The sequence below is a fragment of the Aristolochia californica genome, unplaced genomic scaffold (assembly GCF_029961685.1).
Source record: "Aristolochia californica isolate CCGP_79_NKW_82.1479 unplaced genomic scaffold, dmAriCali1.0.hap1 SCAF_5, whole genome shotgun sequence".
NCBI lineage: Eukaryota > Viridiplantae > Streptophyta > Magnoliopsida > Piperales > Aristolochiaceae > Aristolochia > Aristolochia californica.
Genome location: NW_027182214.1, coordinates 3,170,179 through 3,189,024, shown reverse-complemented (window position 1 = coordinate 3,189,024; position 18,846 = coordinate 3,170,179). Strand labels below are relative to the sequence as shown.

The 18,846-nt window shown below is 37.1% G+C and overlaps 3 protein-coding genes across 3 annotated transcripts; all 3 read right to left on the bottom strand.

Annotated features, from left to right (window-relative positions):
• Window positions 1–482: 482 nt before the first annotated feature.
• Window positions 483–3,229, bottom strand: LOC137966378 (uncharacterized). The gene is made up of 9 exons (XM_068812965.1): window positions 2,867–3,229; window positions 2,557–2,743; window positions 2,337–2,470; window positions 2,128–2,240; window positions 1,803–2,049; window positions 1,494–1,649; window positions 1,330–1,409; window positions 1,048–1,097; window positions 483–604 (listed from the first exon to the last, which is right to left on the bottom strand). The coding sequence occupies exons 1-9, from the start codon at window positions 3,227–3,229 to the stop codon at window positions 483–485; spliced, it is 1,452 nt and encodes a 483-aa protein (XP_068669066.1).
• A 757-nt stretch (window positions 3,230–3,986) lies between these two features.
• Window positions 3,987–6,648, bottom strand: LOC137966618 (probable aldo-keto reductase 2). The gene is made up of 5 exons (XM_068813298.1): window positions 6,159–6,648; window positions 5,884–6,081; window positions 4,839–5,011; window positions 4,650–4,752; window positions 3,987–4,561 (listed from the first exon to the last, which is right to left on the bottom strand). Exons 1-5 carry the CDS (start codon window positions 6,372–6,374, stop codon window positions 4,217–4,219), a joined length of 1,035 nt encoding a protein of 344 aa, XP_068669399.1. The 5' UTR covers window positions 6,375–6,648; the 3' UTR covers window positions 3,987–4,216.
• Window positions 6,649–14,462: 7,814 nt separating this feature from the next.
• On the bottom strand, window positions 14,463–17,125 carry LOC137966620 (probable aldo-keto reductase 2). The gene is made up of 5 exons (XM_068813299.1): window positions 16,703–17,125; window positions 16,429–16,626; window positions 15,334–15,506; window positions 15,145–15,247; window positions 14,463–15,057 (listed from the first exon to the last, which is right to left on the bottom strand). Exons 1-5 carry the CDS (start codon window positions 16,916–16,918, stop codon window positions 14,713–14,715), a joined length of 1,035 nt encoding a protein of 344 aa, XP_068669400.1. The 5' UTR covers window positions 16,919–17,125; the 3' UTR covers window positions 14,463–14,712.
• Between the last annotated feature and the right edge of the window lie 1,721 nt (window positions 17,126–18,846).

The following is an 18,846-nucleotide window of genomic DNA, read 5'->3' as shown; positions in this document are numbered from 1 at the left end:
TTGTTAACTTAAGCAGTTTGAATGGGGAAGTTTTTTCCTATCTTCTCCCAATAAGAGTCACTAGGGGTGACATCAAGTCGAGTCAAGCTCAAAAGGGTCACTTTCTCAATTCCTTTATAACTTAAAAATTGTGCTTATAACTTCAAATTTTTGTTTATAACTTCCTTTTTTCTAGAGCTGTGATAAATGAGGCAAAACATATCTAAGAACTCTATTAACCTCAACTCTAGGTCATTTTCTTAATTCATTTTATAACTTTAACTTTAAGAAGTTATGAGATTACTTTTGGTTACAAAGGATTGTAACTTAACCTTGACATATACTTAAAAAGTTCAAATAGACCCAACCTTTAGCAACAACCTAGAAAGAAAATCTAAGAAAGGAGGAAAAAATCTAACTAATTATTAAGATGCCTGTGGTGAAATGTCCCCCAAAAGTGGATTGGTTGAGTAAAGGGTCTCCTTGAGGACACATTTAGACCCTCAGTCCATAGCATGATACTGTTCAAGCCATCCTTCAATGATTTTGACTTCAGTCATTCGCTGGGAGATGAGCCATTCAGGAGTATCTGAGGATGATGGAAGAAGATCCAAGCAGTGGGCTCCTGCAAAGAGAAGTTCATGACAAAACAAACACACCAAGAAAAGCTAACAAACTCAAATATGGAAATTTGCCCTGGGTGTATCAGTTTTTCAAATGTATCAGACGCCTTGAAATCCAACAAATGAATCGGCCAATATGATCAAATTCTTTTTTTTACTAACTATTTTTGGAAATAATAATGGTTAAATTCTTATTTTTTTTCTTCTTTTTTATGAGGTTCCAAACAAACCCTTAGGGCGAATTCTGATACTATCACTGATACACCCAGTCCTGGTGGAAAAGGTAAAGAAGTTGAACCTTGTTGAGAAGATTGAGAAATCAAAGAGATATATACTACTGTAAATAGATTAACTAAAATCGCGAGATTAGCAAGTATAAAGCCTGATATCCATTCAATAGAGCTTAGTTCGGAAAAAAAAAAAAAAACTTTCCTGTTTTACAAACCTTGTTCTGAATGGACAGCTACAACACTGTCTGAAATGTTCTGCAGAATCCTGTTGAGCAGATAACATATATAAGTCGGGTGTTTATAGATTACTAATCTGTATTTTTTGAAGCAAGAAACTAAAACAAAATAAGCTTCCAAACTAATAAAGTTAGTGAAAATGCTATTCGATCTCACTATGAAACGGAATCAGGGCTATGTTTTTATATGGAATCCATATGAATGAAAGTTCTTGATTCTGTCTCATACTGAGCTTAGGAAAAGCAAGACGATTCTTATACCCGCCGGCGCTGTAGGGGTCTCTGAGTCCATTTGAGAAGATGATGTTGCTGCCGAACTTTCCTAACACTGTCTTCATCTCCTGCATTACAGACAGAATAGCAGCGTCGTGTTTAGTTCAGGCTTAGAGATGGAGTTCATCGGATTCATGTGGAAGATGATTTACATGGTCGCCAAAGTTAATGGCTATCCAATGAGCTCTTGGAGTGGCTCCAAACGCATTCTGGCAAAATTTAGTGAAACCTTGTAGATCGAAACGTGATTCCTCAAACATGGTCTCATTCGCATAACAGTCGATCGGAATTTCCATCTCAGAACATGCCTGGGAATTACTGCAATTATCAGAGAGTCGATAACAGTGATAATCTTACTGCAAGAAGTTCAATTCACAGTTTTAGACAGCCCCGATTGTATCTCCGCAGCTTACGGAATTACGCACTCCTTCATTTAAGATCATGAAATGAAAATTTTTTACCTGCCATGTCCACCCTTCTATAACCGAAGGAGGAAAGTAGGATTCAAAGACATCATAACATGGTCGTTCTCCTTTTATAGCAACAACTCCTGCAAATATTTGGTCAAGTATGTCTGAATCTTGATCTGCTCCATCAATAGCAGAACAAATCTGCTGAACTGGGTAATGTGGAGGGTAGTCATACTGCGCAGAGGTTGTGTAGATTTGCTTCAGGTAAGCTTTCAGCTCTCCTGTCTTTTTAAGAACACTACAGACCCAGAATGCCATTAGAGAACAAGTGAAATCCCGTGGTTGGAAGAGAATCGACAGTGACTATCAAGTTTACCTGCACGTCATGAACTTTTTGCTCAAGATGCCGAGACCATCAGGCAGTGAGGCGATTCTATCTATCTCAGACCATGATTGCTTAATGGTTTCGTAGCAGTTTTCACTGATTTGCTGCGATCATGAAGAGGGACTATGAGGACTTGATGGATTTTAATTCCTGTCTTCTCATATCATTTTTATTGGGTTTCTGCTGTTTCAGATTCTTACCCTGAAATCGTTCGTGGCGATCACAAAATACCCGTCCATGGGAGTGGTAGAGTCGAAGTAAAGAATGGGTGCTGAGGATGCCAGTGCTCCATACGCGACGTGTGGATATTTCAGACGCAGCCATGCCGCAAGCACTGATCTCGGAGAAGTCGATACAGTTAACCCACTTGTGATTGAATCAAATTTATCATCATCAGAGACTAATCATCATCATACTCACTTCCTCCATACGATCCTCCGGCAGCAATAACCGGGCAGTTCTCTGCAGATAATCTCCTCTTAAGGTCTGTGATCAGTTCGGCATAATCTGCAAGAGCTTGTGCTGAGTTGAAGTAGCCCAAGGTGGTGGAGTTGCGATACGCCTCTTCCCTTGAGCTAAACGGAACGGACTCGCCGTAATACCGGTGCTGCAACAGTTTTCAGATTTGCAAATTGAAAATCACTGGCAAGAATATTTCAAAACGACACAACAGATAAATAATTATTTCGAATTTTAACACAGGTTTGTCAATGATGAGCTAATTATGTACCTCCATGTACACCAAGAGCGCTCTAAAACGTGGCGCATTATCCGTGAAGAAACCGGCAGTGAAGATCTCCAAGAACAGTCCGCCCTCACCGCCAGTGTAGACGAAGATGGGAGAGCTACTGTTGGCACCGCCCCAGTATCTGAAATTCACGGCGTACCTCTGCTGGAAGGTTGCCGAACTTCCCGGACGGTAGCTGAAGTGGTCGAGCGTCTGGGTGTAGTTGAAGATCTGAAAATCGCTATAGTTGAAGGCCCCTAATGAACCTCTAAAGACTCCGAGAATTGGAGGGTCAGGAAGAGTTTCAGATAGGCAGCTGGGAAGGAGAAGAAACGCCGTCCATGGAAGCAGCATCAGCCAAGCCATTAGGATCTTCTTCGTCAATGGCGGAGGAAGGTGAGAGAAGCAAGACGATCATGTTGTCGTAGAGAAGCATTCGGCTTCGATGATATCAACTTCGTTACAATGACTAATAGTTTAATATCGTGGCATCATATTGCAAGATTCTATTGACATCTTAGGACTAATTTCAAGATTCCTTGTAGGTATAGCAAGGGGGTGGTGAAAGCTAGATTTTTGGAATCCAGCCTCGCATCCCACCACCTTGTTCTCAAACCTCATCTATGTCTTATACCTACAAATTTCTCCTCATTTGAAAAAAAATAGATTCATTTGGGCCATGGATATGCTACTGTTGGTTGTTCTCCTTCAATGGTAACAAGAGCATATTACAACAGGGAGATTGCCTGTATATAGCCTTCTGTTCAATTTTAAGATCACAGTCAAGTAATATTCGACAACTGAGTCCAATATGCTTACAGATTATATTCTTTAATCTCATTTGCTTATTGGAGCATGAATCCTATTTTATTTTATGATAATGGAGTCTGATATCCACCTCAATTTTGTTCTTACTTCTTCATTATAACCAACATTAAACACCCTTAAACTGTAAATATGGGAGGGTTATGGAAACAAAGGAAACCTTGTTTTCATCCTCTGGAGTTTAGTCAATGGAGTTTTGGGAACAAAATAAGAAAACCTACTTGTTTGTGATCTAACCAGGTTGATGGATTATCCGTTAACAGGTAAAAACCATATCCATTGACACCTCTAAAAAGGATAGAAGAATAACAAACAACATCATGGGTGAAGACTTCATTTAAGTAGAGAGTCTAGAAAAGATCTTTGAATAACCAGTGTATCACCAACAACAAAATTTTCAAAAAACTTCACACAGAAAGCCACTTGATAATGAAAGTAGTAATTACAACCCACAACAAGAAAAAGACTCCAACCAGTAGGCAAGAGGTTTTAATACTTGAATTGCCAACCCAAAGGGCATATGATCGATTATTCACTCTTCCAGGACGCTAAAGGTGGTGTATTTGCGTGCATCCAAGAAGCAGTAGAGAAAGCAGGGTCATAACGTTCACCTTTAACGACATCAGCTGAAGCATAGGACTCAAGTTCAGCCATTTCTTCTGGTGTGAGCTTCACAGAAAGTGCGCCAATGTTCTGGTTTAGATTTTCAATCTTGGTCGTCCCTGGAATTGGACATACATCATTTCCCTGGTGATGAACCCAGGCTAATGCTAGCTGTGAAGGTGTGCAGCCCTTCTTTGCTGCCATCTCAGTGACAAGCTCAAATATGCGTGCATTATGCTCAAGATTCTCTGGTTGAAACCTAGGCAGACTCTGCAGAAGCCACAAAAAACAAGTAAGAAATGTGAAAGAATCAGATTGTACCAAGCAAAAACTTCACCAGAGAACCCCTTTTAGATACCTTTCGGAAGTCATTGTCAGCCAACTGATCCAACAATTTAGCCCCTGATGAGAAAAAGCCCCTTCCTAGTGGGCTGTATGCCACTATCCCTATGCCAAGTTCCCTGAAAGAAGAAGAAGAGAGGTTTGAATGTAGATCCAACCAAAAATAATGGTGCGAGTATTGGAAGTCATGCCAGATCAAGTTCACCTGCAAGTGGGAACTATTTCTTCCTCTACATCTCTAGTCCACAAGGACCATTCTAACTGCACTGCAGTTATTGGATGGACAGCATGGGCTCTCCTGATTGTTGAAGCAGAGGCTTCAGAGAGCCCCACGTATTTTACCTTTCCTTCCTCAACTAGTTTCTTGATTTCACCCATCTAGTGAATTAAAACAGAAAAAAGTTATTCAAACCATTCAACAATTTTTCAGAATCAAGCATATCAAACTGACTTATCACAGGAAGACAGTTCCTCACTAGAAATGAATGGACTCCCTAGGGCTGACATACAACATAACACATTTACAGGTGTTTGGCATGGCATTCATTTGCAAATCATACTTCAAAACTTGGATAAATCACCCAATCAAGTCATATTAAGTAAAAACCTAGGTAGCATGCAAACAGAACCATAGAACAAATTTTAACACAACTCACCAAGTTCCATATTAAGTAAAAACCTAGGTAGTATGCAAGAAGAGCCATAGAACAAATTTTAACAAAACTCACCAAGTTTCAAAAGTTGGCTTAGCACTCAACCAATCAGAAAATATATGTGGAGATCAGCGGAGTCAAATCCTCCTCTATAAAGTTTATTTATCCATTACATTCTCAACACCCATGTAACAGGAACTTGTCACTCCTTTTTTCCTTGTGGAAACTTTACCTTTTTTTTAGTGGAATTCATGTTTTATCCAAGTGAGAGGTATATAACCAATGGAAATCCTTGTAAGTCTCTATTACTTTCAGGAATCCTTGGAAAAGAATTGTTTATGAAGGTATTAGCATTTCTTCCCTAAAATTTCAAGCTTATTTTGCCAATGAGCCAATTGCAATAGACTCCAGATGATTCAACAGAAAGTTCAAAAAAAAAATAATAATAATAAAAAATAAAAATAAAAATAATAATTGAAGACAGGTACAGAGCAGAGAAAGAAAAAAAAAAACAGAGAAACAGAGACTCCTGTGAAGAAAAACTAGAAATTTTAATCACTAAAGTTTATAAACACCTGCAAGTGCAAAAAAACTTACAGTAATCTCAATAGGAATCCTGGTATCAACCCGATGCTGGTAATAAAGATCAATGCAGTCTACATCTAGTCTCTTCAAGCTAGCTTCACAAGAAGCCCTCACGTAAGCCGGATCCCCCCGTATTTCCCTCTTCCCGTCGGCAAAGCTAATCCCAAATTTTGTCGCCAATTCGACCTTCCCTCTTATTCCTTTCAAGCCCTGGAATCCAGAAATCAGAACTCTTTCTTCCTACCAGGAGAAAAAAATTGGGTAACCGGAAAGCTGAACATTCATACCTTTCCCAGAAGCAGCTCATTGGTAAAGGGACCATAGACGTCGGAGGTGTCGAGGAAGGTCACGCCGCTGTTGACGGCATGGTGAATGAGTTGGATCATATCAGACTCGGGCTTAGGAGGACCATAGAAAGCGGACATGCCCATGCAGCCGAGCCCCTGGGCGGAGACTTCCAGGCCCTCGGAACCGAGCTTGATTCTGCCCACCACAGCGTCCATCTTCTTCCAAAAGACAAGTGGGGAGTGCTGCTGCTACTACCTCTAAAGGGTTAGGATGGGAGGAATTTATAGAGGGGGAGAGATTGAAATGCCAGACAGAAGAACCTCCATTAACGTCAGCGAGGACGTCGATTGATAAGGGGACCCAAAAAAAAAATGTTAGAAATCCCAAAATATCTTTCGCCTTTTGACTGAATTTTACCAGACGAAACCAAAGCACCGAGAAGAGACAAAGCAGGCGACGCGGAAGAAAAGTTATTTATAGCCTTGGGAACTCCACTGGGATCTTCCTTTCGTCGAGGTGTGATACTTGCTCATCAACTCTAGAGCCCCTGCTCAAGCCTTGTGATTGCATCGTATGTGAGGGTGTAGATGGAGTTGATGTAGATGGAGATACCGATGTGGATGCTTCTAAATACACAGAACATGAATTATCATAGGCATAATATGATTTAACATAATGGAGTGATAATTAGTTAACTATGTGTCTCTAGGACAATTATCTTCCCACCCACTTAACTCACTATCATGCAACTTAAATGGTAGCGATCTCAAATGATACATGGAGTACAACCAATCAGAGCTTAGGTGGACCAGGAGGCATGATATTAGATAAATTTGCATACGAAGTCTGTTTATAACACCGATGATTTTATTTCTAAAAAAAGAATAACACCAACAATGTTTGAAATAGGCGGTTTTGCAAAAACTAACATTGTAGATCCATGAAATTAATATTTTGAGTTATTATCATCTAACAATATCATATACCTTTCTCGCTTTCTTTCCCTCTTTGTTAATCTCTTCTTCTTCTTCTCCTGTTTCACTTCATTGTAACTATCCTTTACCTCAACTTTGTCACTTCTTCCATATCCTATTTGTTGTCTTCATCCTCAACCACTAATACATCAATATAATTTGGGAGAATATTTGATCTTGTCAACTTTTCAACATCATCATCCACTTGGTCAACATGGAGATTAACATTTGACAACTCCGATTGGTATGCAATCCTTTTATCAGCTATGGATAATTTCTACTTTAATACATCAAATACATTTCTCATAACCACATTTTGAACTATGCACCAATCGCCATGTTTTGGGTCTTCCATGTAATATGCCTGTTCATTTTGAAATGCTAATGCAAAAGGGTCATGATTGCACTACATCCATGAAATATTAACACTAGTAAACCATTCATCTATCTTAATATTATGCTTATTGTTGCTTATATCAACCCACTTAACTTGAGCACATAAACTTAATTATTGCTCAATCATCTTAATTCTACTATATCATTGACAACCCCCATAGTAATCAGTGCAATTATCTTTGTTATACCCCTTTACAACTACGTCGTTGTTTTAAGTCCTACGGTTTGCCTCAAGTTGCTCGGTGTGGATGTGCATGTCATTGACAATACAACTCAAGTAGTTGTGATATGATATTGGATCCATTCCAAGATGAAATTTATTACTGTTCATTTCAAGTTGGCCACAAAGTACTTGAGTTTTTACCTGCAATAAATTAGATAACATCGAAAATATTCAATAAACGCAAAGATCGTGAGCCCATTTAGTTGATTGACACAACTAAACTTTTGTTTGAACCAAATGACAAACTCTCCTCATGTCTTTGGTCCAAGTTAGTTGCATACCCATTTTGCAAAACTTCTCTGCGTTTACTATTCAATAGAAATGCTACACGATTTATGGATAATGTTCAATAAATAAAAGCATGACAAGTGAAATCACCAAGTACTTGTAAGATGTATTATTTGATCTCATCGCAATTGTTATGTACAACCCACAACATCTTGTTAATGTTCAATTTTTTTTTTCCACTTAGTTCTCATGCGGTGGGTGCAAAATCTGAGAATTTATCCTTCAGGCGATCAACAACCCCATCATAATTCCAATTCGTCGTGTTAATTTTTTTCTCAACACCATCCAAGTATAGTGAGAAAAAAATCTCAGTTTCGTTATTATATAAGCTTATGCAATTGAACCTTTTGGACAAGCTCTATTCCGTAGGTGATATTTTTAATTTACAAAGGAAGCTCTTGATTGGATACATCCACCGATATTGTATCGGAGCACATAATAGTGCTTCTTCAAGTAGATGAATTTCCAGATGGACCATTATATAAAAAAATGAGGGTGAAAATATTTTTTCCAACTTACATAAGATCACCACGATGTCTCCTTGTAATTTTGTTTTCAATGTATCAACTCTCAAGTGTTTTTTAACATAACTTTTTGAAGAATAATTCCAGCTCAATGATTAGAGTAGTTATACTATTTGATAGATAACCACATAACCTCACTGGAAGCAAACATTGCATCATTATGTTACAATCATGTCTTCTTTGGGGGATCCTCCCTGACACAACAAGATATATTTAAAGCAACACCATCTGGGAACTTGATGCTACAAAGCCATGTACAAAATCGTTTTTTTTTTGTTGAGTCATTGTATACGATACATGAGGCATATAAACCGAATCATTGTCTCTTCTCGAATGAAATTTTGTTTTTATTCTCATATCTTCCAAGTCAACTCTAGAATTCACTGAGACTTTCATTTTACTACTTACGTTCAATAGTGTGCCTAAAATAATGTCATAAATATTTTTTTCAATATATATTACGCTTAAATTATGTCTCAATCTCGACTTCAAACAATAACTCAACCCAAAAATATACTCTTCTTCTTCCAATTCAGTTTATCAGCAAATCATTTCTTGTTCCTATTTGCTTGAGTTTGGCCATAAAGTGTACGGGGAACTCTTGCAATTGTTGATCAATGTCATATCCAATTCAAAAATTGAGAGGGGCGGGGTGGGTGGTGTGTTGTTGATGTTCCAATCTACCATCAATTTTTTTATCCCTTCGTCACCTATCATCCAAGGGGAGAAGGCGTGATGGCCCATGTAACATTCTTTTTTTTCTGTTTCAGTTACACATTGTGTTTCTCACATGTTGGACATGCCGAAATCTCCTTGATTCTTGATCGTAATCTGGGAAATCATTTATAGTCCAAAGAAACACAACACGCATTTTAAATACCTCATATGTGTACACACCTTCCAACCACAACTCCTTCAGCTTGTCCACCAAAGGACGCAAATAAACATCAATGTAGTTGTCGAGGGACTTTGGCCCAGGGGGCGGGCGGGAGGGGGGGCGGTTGGTAGCCATCATTGAAGTTGAAGTTGAAGTTAGACTTCAAATTCAAGATAATGATTTAATTCAACTTCAACTTCAAGTTGGGTGTTAGTGCCCAAAAATGAAAATAGAGTAAGTGCATTGGAAAACAGATTCCAATGTTAGTGCCCCAAAATGAAAAACAAGAGAATGCATAACTTTTTATAATATACTTAAATAGAACATATACCTAAACAAATAATTAACCAAAATAAACATGGTTACTACACTAATAAGTGATTTAATGTAGTATTAAAATATATGAATATACTAATTAACAATCCAGGTTTTGGGGTCGAACAAGTAAGTTTTTCTTTTTTTTTAATGTAAGCTTGGAAATAATCTATGACATGTAAATTTAATCTTTATGGTATCATAGAATTGAATCACCACCATCAACAATTAATTCCCACTAAAGTCTATTGAATTGCTGCTTAATCTTCACGGTATCACACAGAGGGTAGTAAACTCTTTCTTTCTACCCTTCGACCATCATTCTATAATGACATTAAATATCTTCAAATTGAAAAAATCACAAAGCATAATTTTTTTAAAAAAAATCACAAGATGAAACAGAAAGAAAAAACATTTGTAAGAAACTCGAGAGAGGAACCAAGAATCACAGAAAGAAAATAAAAAAAAGAGATCTACAACAAGCTCAGTTCAAAAAAATTTGGCGACGTCCTTCATAAGTCCTCCATTGGCCTAGTAAAAATCCAAGAACCCATTGAAATCAATAAAGACGTCGCCATCAGTATCAATCTTTGTCATCATGCGTTGGATTTCGTTGGAGCTAACAGACCCCAGAGATTTTAACGCACCACCGAGCTCGGACGACGAGATCTTACCGTCTTCGTTTGCATCGATGCGCTTGAAGATCCTCTCAGCTTCAGCCATGTTGATTGCCATTTTGATTAATGCTTCTTTCCGAGCTCCTCTGCGCAGGGAGGTTTTTAAACGAGAGGAGAGAGGAGTAGCCGATGCTCCGGATTCTCCATTAGACTCGAAAGTCGGTACTCCAACACTCTGTTGGGACCCGAATGCCCGTGTTGGGGAGTGAGACCTTATACAAGGACCGGCCCGGTCGATATCTCAACACACTCATTGTGGATCACGGGGTTTTGAAATTTGGGTAAAATCAAAGACGAGAGGAAAAAGAGAGGAAATTTCAAAGACGAGAGGAAGAAGAGAGCAGGAGAAAAAAAATTCGGGGGAGGAAGGCCGAGAAGGAGAAGAGAGCGTGAGAGAAAAAAAATTTCTTCGGGGGAGGAAAGTTGCGTCCCGAATATTTGGTTAAGTGAATGATTCAAAAAATTTGGCTGAATCATGATTCCACGATTTTAGCTAGAGACAATTACCTGCGGTTTTTCATATGATGCTGGCACTAGTGCACCACTAATGGCCTAATTGAATGAACTACGTAATATATGTGAACTTCATTTAAACTTCATTGTTGACTAACCCCCCCCCCCCATAATAGTGATATTTCATACATTTTTATGGGGTAGGTTATACGACATCAACACCATAAGTCATATATTGTACATTGTACTCATATTGCTAAATAGGTTGAATCCATTGCTTGCAAGCCCTAGATATATTTCGTGAGTCTACAACAAACCACGAGTGCTCTTTGTTAAACTCACAATGAAGTTGGAAGTATGTCGGATGTCTCAACATATCAGTTTCATCCAAACGTACCTTAAGCATACCACCTCGTGTCCTTGGCTATGTCATTTGATGTAAACAACAATTGAAGTCGTGTTTTAAATGGAAAATAATATAAGACCTTTTGCAGGACTGGCTTTTGTTTGTTGCATGAGTATACATATTTCAACTTGTGACATTGTGGACAATTGCCTCTATTTTCATATTCCTTCCAAAATAATATACAATCATTTTTTACATGCATGTATCTTTTGTCATGGAATCCTAACTCACACAAAAGTGTTATAGCCTCGTAATAGTTGTGAGGCAATAAATCCCCAAGAGGAAATGTTTCTTTGAACAAAGAAAATATACTATCCAATACTTTGTTTCTCTTGTTGGAACTGTTTTGATATGAAGCAAACGAATGAGAAACTTCAGCTTAGAAAAGCTTTGACAACCAGGATATAATGCTCTATTAGCATCCATGAATAAGCGACAAAATTTATCAAACCCACTTGGTCCAACTCCAAGCTCTTCAACATGATTACTAGACTTTGCTTGATTGTCATTGATAAAGGTTTGTTCAGCTTGTATATTATGGATGAGATCATAGATACCACCATCATTTCCTTTTTGATGATTGGTTCAGATTGTAGAATCTCGCCTTTGAGTAGTTTTCTTTTAGGTATCAAATTACTCTCCATGTAAGATCCCTTAGGTATAGCTAGGCAACATCTTGTTCACATACAAGTTATCCTCAATTAGGTGTACATCTTGAAAAAACTTATCAACACACACTCTACATGGACAATGCATCTTATTGTCTTGCCCTACCACATGAATGGTGTATGTCATATGAATAAACACTTCCATCTCTTTTTTATATTCTTCGTTCAAGGGTTTATTGTGAATAGTTTTCATCCAACTCTTATCCATTTTCTTCACTACACCAAAATATATAAACTCACAAATCGGCCATCGACATGGCCCAACAATACTGGAGAATACTCTACTTTAACACACTTAAGTCTAGATAGGAGATGTCTCAAAGTACAACTCCTAGATGACATCCAACTTCATTGTTCACTTGAGTTTGTTACTCCACCTCTCCCATCCAGGATTGGCAATTGTTTACTGTTGTATGATTATAATTTAAGATACTTGTCAAAATGTTGGCAACATCTTCTTACACCCCTCTTGTTATACTAGCATAACTAGTTGACTTGCATGCACCACACTCTATTTCCAAAGCGCAGTGCATACTAATCAATAAAGTACATTGTATAACACTTAGAGGAATTTGTGGGAAATGCATATGAATGCATAGACAATTGTCTCAAACTATAATGCTTACAATAGGAAACATATTTTCTAGTCCCGAACAGTCTTATAGGACATTCAAAAGTTTTATTTAGTCTTTATGCAATTTTTTGGACATAATGAAAATCCCAAACTTTGTATAGAACTAATATATATATATATATATATATATATATGCATTTTTTGAACGGTCAATCACATTCCGATCTAACAATTTAAATAAATTACATTAGATACTCTTAGGAATTTATTACACTATGAACAATGAAAGACTCATATTGCAGAAAAATTAGTTTCATATTAAATAATTAAAATTCATATTATGTCCCCAATTACCGAGCATTTTACGTGTTATACACAATATTATGATTTATACATTCTTATTATGCAAAAATATTTACATGTTGTTACTTTAACTATTAGTTTCAATTGGCGCCTTAACTTCTCAAAAGATTTTGCCCAATATGGAAATTTCATACTTTGTTTTGCTCTAAGGCACTCTTCCATTCAATTGCTTAATTTTTCTTCAAAACTAATCCTATTTTGAAGTACATGATGATGGGTTATTGTTTATTAATTTGGATGATAGTCTAGTGTAACTAAGGTTTGCTTTGGAGCATCATGTCACATGGTCACAACCTTCAAAAATTGTTTCTATTTTGTTACTTTATAATATCTTCTCTCCACTTTCTATGTTCCAAACACTAACCTTAATTTTTTTATGAATGTCGTCATGTATAAACTCAAAATATGAGGGTACATTGTCCTTTACACTTCTCTTAAATTGTTATTATTCTTATTCATGCTCACTAAATGAGAGAAAATCAGTTTGTACCCACAACATTCTCCTCATTCATATTTACTGAATTCAATCAAAACCTACAAAAGCATGAAGAACTTGGGGAATTCAAAGTATATTCAACATTACATATAGCAAACATCTAAGTAAAAAAAAAAAAAAAAATTGATAACAAATGTTTCTGAAAATAGACTCAAATTATTCAGAAGAGTGTAAAGCTACCTACTAACCACAGAGACAATTTGAAGATTATTTTGTTTTTTTATATAAATACGATAATAACTAACAAGGTAATACTAAGAAAACTTATTCTCAGAGTTGGCATAGATTTTTTTTTTTTTTTAACCTTGTTCTTATCCTTTTTGCAGGGTAAAGAATTTATCTCATCCCACTTTTGGCAAGTCAAGCCATAGAAGGTTCAGTATTTAACCTGTTTGGCCTCCATGAATTTCAATGAACCAAAGTTTATCCTTGTGAGACGGTAGTTTTCCACACTTAAGAGATCGATCTTTTAGATAGTATTGGTTAGGCGTTTGACATGATATCAGAATCAAGTCCCACGTTCCGCATTCGAATCCCGGAGTGCAGCGGTATGAACCGGGGAACAATAGGTGTTAGAGTTTGGCTAGTATTGGCTAAGCGTTTGACAATCGTGTCATTAAATTCTTTTTTGTAACTTCTTACTACTGTTGGTAGTTCTCCTTCAATGTTAACAAGAGCATATTACTACATGGAGATTGCATGTATATAACCTTTAATTCAATTTTAAGATCACAATCAAGTAATATTCGACAACTGAGTCCAATATGCTTACAAATTATATTCTTTAATATCATTTGCTTATTGGAGCATGATTCCTATTTTATTTTATGATAATGGAGTCTGATATCCACCTCAATTTTGTTCTTACTTCTTCATTACTATCAACATTAAACACCCTTAACTGGAGGGTTATGGAAACAAAGGAAACCTTGTCTTCATCCTCTGGAGTTTAGTCAATGGAGTTTTGGGAACAAAATAAGAGAACCTACTTGTCTATGATCTTACCAGGTTGGATGGATTATCCGTTAACAGGTGAAAAACATATCCATTAACACCTATAAAAAGGATAGAAGAATAACAAACCACATCATGGGTGAAGACTTCATTTAAGTGGAGAGTCTACGGAAGATCTTTGAAGAAACAGAACTAAGAAGAGAGCTGTTCCAGTCTATCACCAGCAACAAAATTTTCCAAAAACTTCACACAGACAGCCACTTGATAATGACATTATTCATATACTTGCATAGTAAGTAAAACCCACAACAAGACAGACTCCACCCAGTAGGCAAGAGGTTTTAACCCAAAGGGCATATGATCGATTATTCAGTCTTCCAGGAAGCTAAAGGTGGTGTATTTGCGTGCATCCAAGAAAAACTAGAGAAACCAGGGTCATAACGTTCACCTTTAACGACATCAGCTGAAGCATATGCCTCAAGTTCAGCCATTTCTTCTAGTGTGAGCTTCACAGAAAGTGCGCCAATGTTCTGGTTTAGATTTTCAATCTTGGTCGTCCCTGGAATTGGACATACATCATTTCCCTGGTGATGAACCCAGGCTAATGCTAGCTGTGAAGGTGTGCAGCCCTTCTTTGCTGCCAGCTCAGTGACATGCTCAAATATGCGTGCATTATGCTCAAGATTCTCTGGTTGAAACCTAGGCAGACCCTGCAGAAGCCACGAAAACAAGTAAGAAATGTAAAAGTATCTGCTTGTACCAAGCAAAAACTTCACCAGAGAACCCATTTTAGATACCTTTCGGTAGTCATCGTCAGCCAACTGATCCAACAATTTAGCCCCTGATGAGAAAAAGCCCCTTCCTAGTGGGCTGTATGCCACTATCCCTATGCCAAGTTCCCTGAAAGAAGAAGAAGAGAGATTTGAATGTAGATCCAACCAAAAATAATGGTGCAAGCATTGGAAGTCATGACAGATCAACTTCACCTGCAACTGGGAACTATTTCTTCCTCTACATCTCTAGTCCACAAGGACCATTCTAACTGCACTGCAGTTATTGGATGGACAGCATGGGCTCTCCTGATTGTTGAAGCAGAGGCTTCAGAGAGCCCCACGTATTTTACCTTTCCTTCCTCAACTAGTTTCTTGATTTCACCCATCTAGTGAATTAAAACAGAAAAAAGTTACTCAAACCATTCAACAATTTTTCAGAATCAAGCATATCAAACTGACTTATCACAGGAAGACAGTTCCTCACTAGAAATGAATGGACTCCCTAGTGCTGACATACAACATAACACATTTACAGGTGTTTGGCATGGCATTCATTTGCAAATCATACTTCAAAACTTGGATAAATCACCCAAACAAGTCATATTAAGTAAAAACCTAGGTAGCATGCAAGCAGAACCATAGAACAAATTTTAACACAACTCACCAAGTTCCATATTAAGTAAAAACCTAGGTAGTATGCAAGAAGAGCCATAGAACAAATTTTAACAAAACTCACCAAGTTTCAAAAATTGGCTTAGCACTCAACCAATCAGAAAATATATGTGGAGATCAGCGGAGTCAAATCCTCCTCTATAAAGTTTATTTATCCATTACATTCTCAACACCCATGTAACAGGAACTCGTCACTCCTTTTTTCCTTGTGGAAACTTTGCCTTTTTTTTAGTGGAATTCATGTTTTATCCAAGTGAGAGGTATATAACCAATGGAAATACTTGTAAGCCTCTAATACTTTCAGGAATCCTTGGAAAATAATGGTTTATGAAGGTATTAGCATTTCTTTGTTTTTTCTTTTCTTTTTTTTTGCTAAATGGTATTAGCATTTCTTCCCTAAAATTTCAAGCTTATTTTGCCAATGAATCAATTGCAATAGACTCCAGATGATTCAACAGAAAGTTAAAAAATAAATAATAATAATAATAAATAAATAATAATAATAATAATAATAATAGAAGACAGGTACAGAGCAGAGAAAGAACAAAAAAAGAGAAACATAGACTCCTGAGAAGAAAAACTAGAGATTTTAATCACTAGAGTTTATAAACTCCTGCAAAGTGCAAAAAATCTTACAGTAATCTCAACAGGAATCCTGGTATCAATCCGATGCTGGTAATAAAGATCAATGCAGTCTACATCTAGTCTCTTCAAGCTAGCTTCACAAGAAGCCCTCACATAAGCCGGATCCCCCCGTACTTCACCCTTCTGGTCGGCAAAGCTAATCCCAAATTTTGTCGCCAATTCGACCTTCCCTCTTATTCCTTTCAAGCCCTGGAATCAAGAAATCAGAACTCTCTCTTCCTACCAGAAGAAAAAAATGGGCAACCGGAAAGCTGAACCTTCATACCTTTCCCAGAAGCAGCTCATTGGTAAAGGGACCATAGACGTCGGAGGTGTCCAGGAAGGTCACGCCGCTGTTGACGGCATGGTGAATGAGTTGGATCATATCAGACTCGGGCTTAGGAGGACCATAGAAAGCGGACATGCCCATGCAGCCGAGGCCCTGAGCGGAGACTTCCAGGCCCTCGGAACCGAGCTTGATTCTGCCCACCACAGCGTCCATCTTCTTCCAAAAGACAAGTGAGGAGTGCTGCTGCTACTGCCTCTAAAGGGTTAGGATGGGAAGAATTTATAGAGTGGGAGACAGATTGAAATGCCAATAGAAGAACCTCCATTAACGTCAGCGAGGACGTCGACAGAGAAGTGGACCCAAAAAAAAATGTTAGAAATCTCCATTAAAGTATCTTTCGACTTTTGACTGAATTTTACCAGGCGAATCCACAGCAGCCAGAAGAACCAAGCAGGCGAAGCAGCAGACGAATCCACAGCAGCCAGAAGAAACAAGCAGGCGAAGCAGAAGAAAAGTAATTTATAGGTGAGGGTATTTTAAGAAAGATAAATTTAAGTTAGTAACTCTTGTTAGATGATTAATCCAATAAGAAAAACAATTTAGTGAAAAATATGCGAAACAAACTATCTTAGTTGTTCGATCAACGGCTATCTCAACCCATCATGAGATAACCATTTTGTATAACTATTTTACATGTTTCGCACCAAAAGGTTTTTTTATTGGATCAGCTTTGATTATCGATATACTCATATATTTATTGTTAAAATGATACATAATATAATAAAATTATTTACGGCATAATAAAAATAAAAAAAAAGAGAGAAGGGATTGATTTCACGATGTGGTGGGTTTTCATAGGGAAAGGTTTTAGGGATGGGGTAGGATCCAAAGAGTTTATAGGAAGGACTAAGTCGAGAAACCAACCTCATCAATCATCATTTGTTCAAGGATGGGCTGATAGGGTGGGGTAGGGTTGGGTTTGCCAAAACCCATCCCCAACTAGACCTATTTTCATTCCAATTCCAAATGAAACCTTAAGATTCAAAATTATTATATAAGCTCAATTTTAAAGTTTAAGCTAACAATTTAGGGTACACATATACAAATACATATCCACCAACACAATGCCACATCCTTTTCTCATAGCAAAAGATGTGCAAGGGAGTAAATGCCCACTTTCCTCTTAGACCAAAGAGTAAAATCATGTTGATCACCATTATTTTGATAATAATAAAATGAGTTGTTTAAAAGTGTGTTGCTAACGATATTATTTTAGACATATGCCTTCCAACATGAATATACCCGATTATTTTAAAAGCTCAAAGACAAGTTATTGAAGAATCAATTTGCCAAGTTAAGACCCAAAGCAAGAAGACATTAGAGAAATGATGTTGTGAAAAAGAACAAGAAGAGGAGCTCAAGAAATGAAGAGGAGAGTCTAGAACTCAAAAAACTCTAGCAATGTAAGAGTAGTTTTCCATCTTCTAAGGCTTGAATTTGTATGGATGGAGTATTAGGTCATTCATATTTTCAAAACCATACTTAAAATCATTATATATATGTATTAGAAAGGTTTTAGAATTATAACAAAAGTTTTCACCGAATATAAACTTCATTTGAAACTCAAAACTCATTCTTTTAACCATACCAATCATTGATTTCAAGAAATGATATTAGGTCATTAGATTTCAATAACATCTTCAAAATCATCATAGAAACATTTTACAATGTCTTTTGAACCATCCTACAAAATTTCACCAAGTTTCAAATCAAAATGAATCTTGAAAATGGTTAAAATTAAAGTGTTACATATAACCTGGTAATAAAGATTGATCACTCACTTATAATAATCAATCATCCTTTATATTATACGATCAATCATCCAGAATATTGTAAGGCAGGATTATAAAACATGATCCATTGTCCTAAAGCAGATTTATAAAGCATAGTCAAACATTGTCTATAAAGCATGGTCTATAATTGCATGACCGGTGACTAGTTGGTCATTTGACAATGGTAATCGCTATTGGAAAGTGAATGATCAATCATGGACACGGAGTAGCTTTTTATTACTTTTCCCCACACAACTCTAAAATGGCTCATTTTGCTTCCTAACTTATGAATATGTCTTACACACATCC

Excerpts from the sequence above, each read along its gene's own strand:
- LOC137966378 (XM_068812965.1), bottom strand. The coding sequence starts at position 3,229 with ATGGCTTGGCTGATGCTGCTTCCATGGACGGCGTTTCTTCTCCTTCCC. Across the intron at positions 2,241-2,336 it reads TCGCCACGAACGATTTCAGG|CAAATCAGTGAAAACTGCTA; the intron begins GTAAGAATCTGA and ends TCATGATCGCAG. Across the intron at positions 1,410-1,493 it reads CCATTAACTTTGGCGACCAT|GAGATGAAGACAGTGTTAGG; the intron begins GTAAATCATCTT and ends TCTGTAATGCAG.
- LOC137966618 (XM_068813298.1), bottom strand. The coding sequence starts at position 6,374 with ATGGACGCTGTGGTGGGCAGAATCAAGCTCGGTTCCGAGGGCCTGGAA. Across the intron at positions 5,012-5,883 it reads GGATTCCTATTGAGATTACT|ATGGGTGAAATCAAGAAACT; the intron begins GTAAGTTTTTTT and ends TTAATTCACTAG. Across the intron at positions 4,753-4,838 it reads GAAATAGTTCCCACTTGCAG|GGAACTTGGCATAGGGATAG; the intron begins GTGAACTTGATC and ends TTCTTCTTTCAG.
- LOC137966620 (XM_068813299.1), bottom strand. The coding sequence starts at position 16,918 with ATGGACGCTGTGGTGGGCAGAATCAAGCTCGGTTCCGAGGGCCTGGAA. Across the intron at positions 15,507-16,428 it reads GGATTCCTGTTGAGATTACT|ATGGGTGAAATCAAGAAACT; the intron begins GTAAGATTTTTT and ends TTAATTCACTAG. Across the intron at positions 15,058-15,144 it reads CTGACGATGACTACCGAAAG|GGTCTGCCTAGGTTTCAACC; the intron begins GTATCTAAAATG and ends TGGCTTCTGCAG.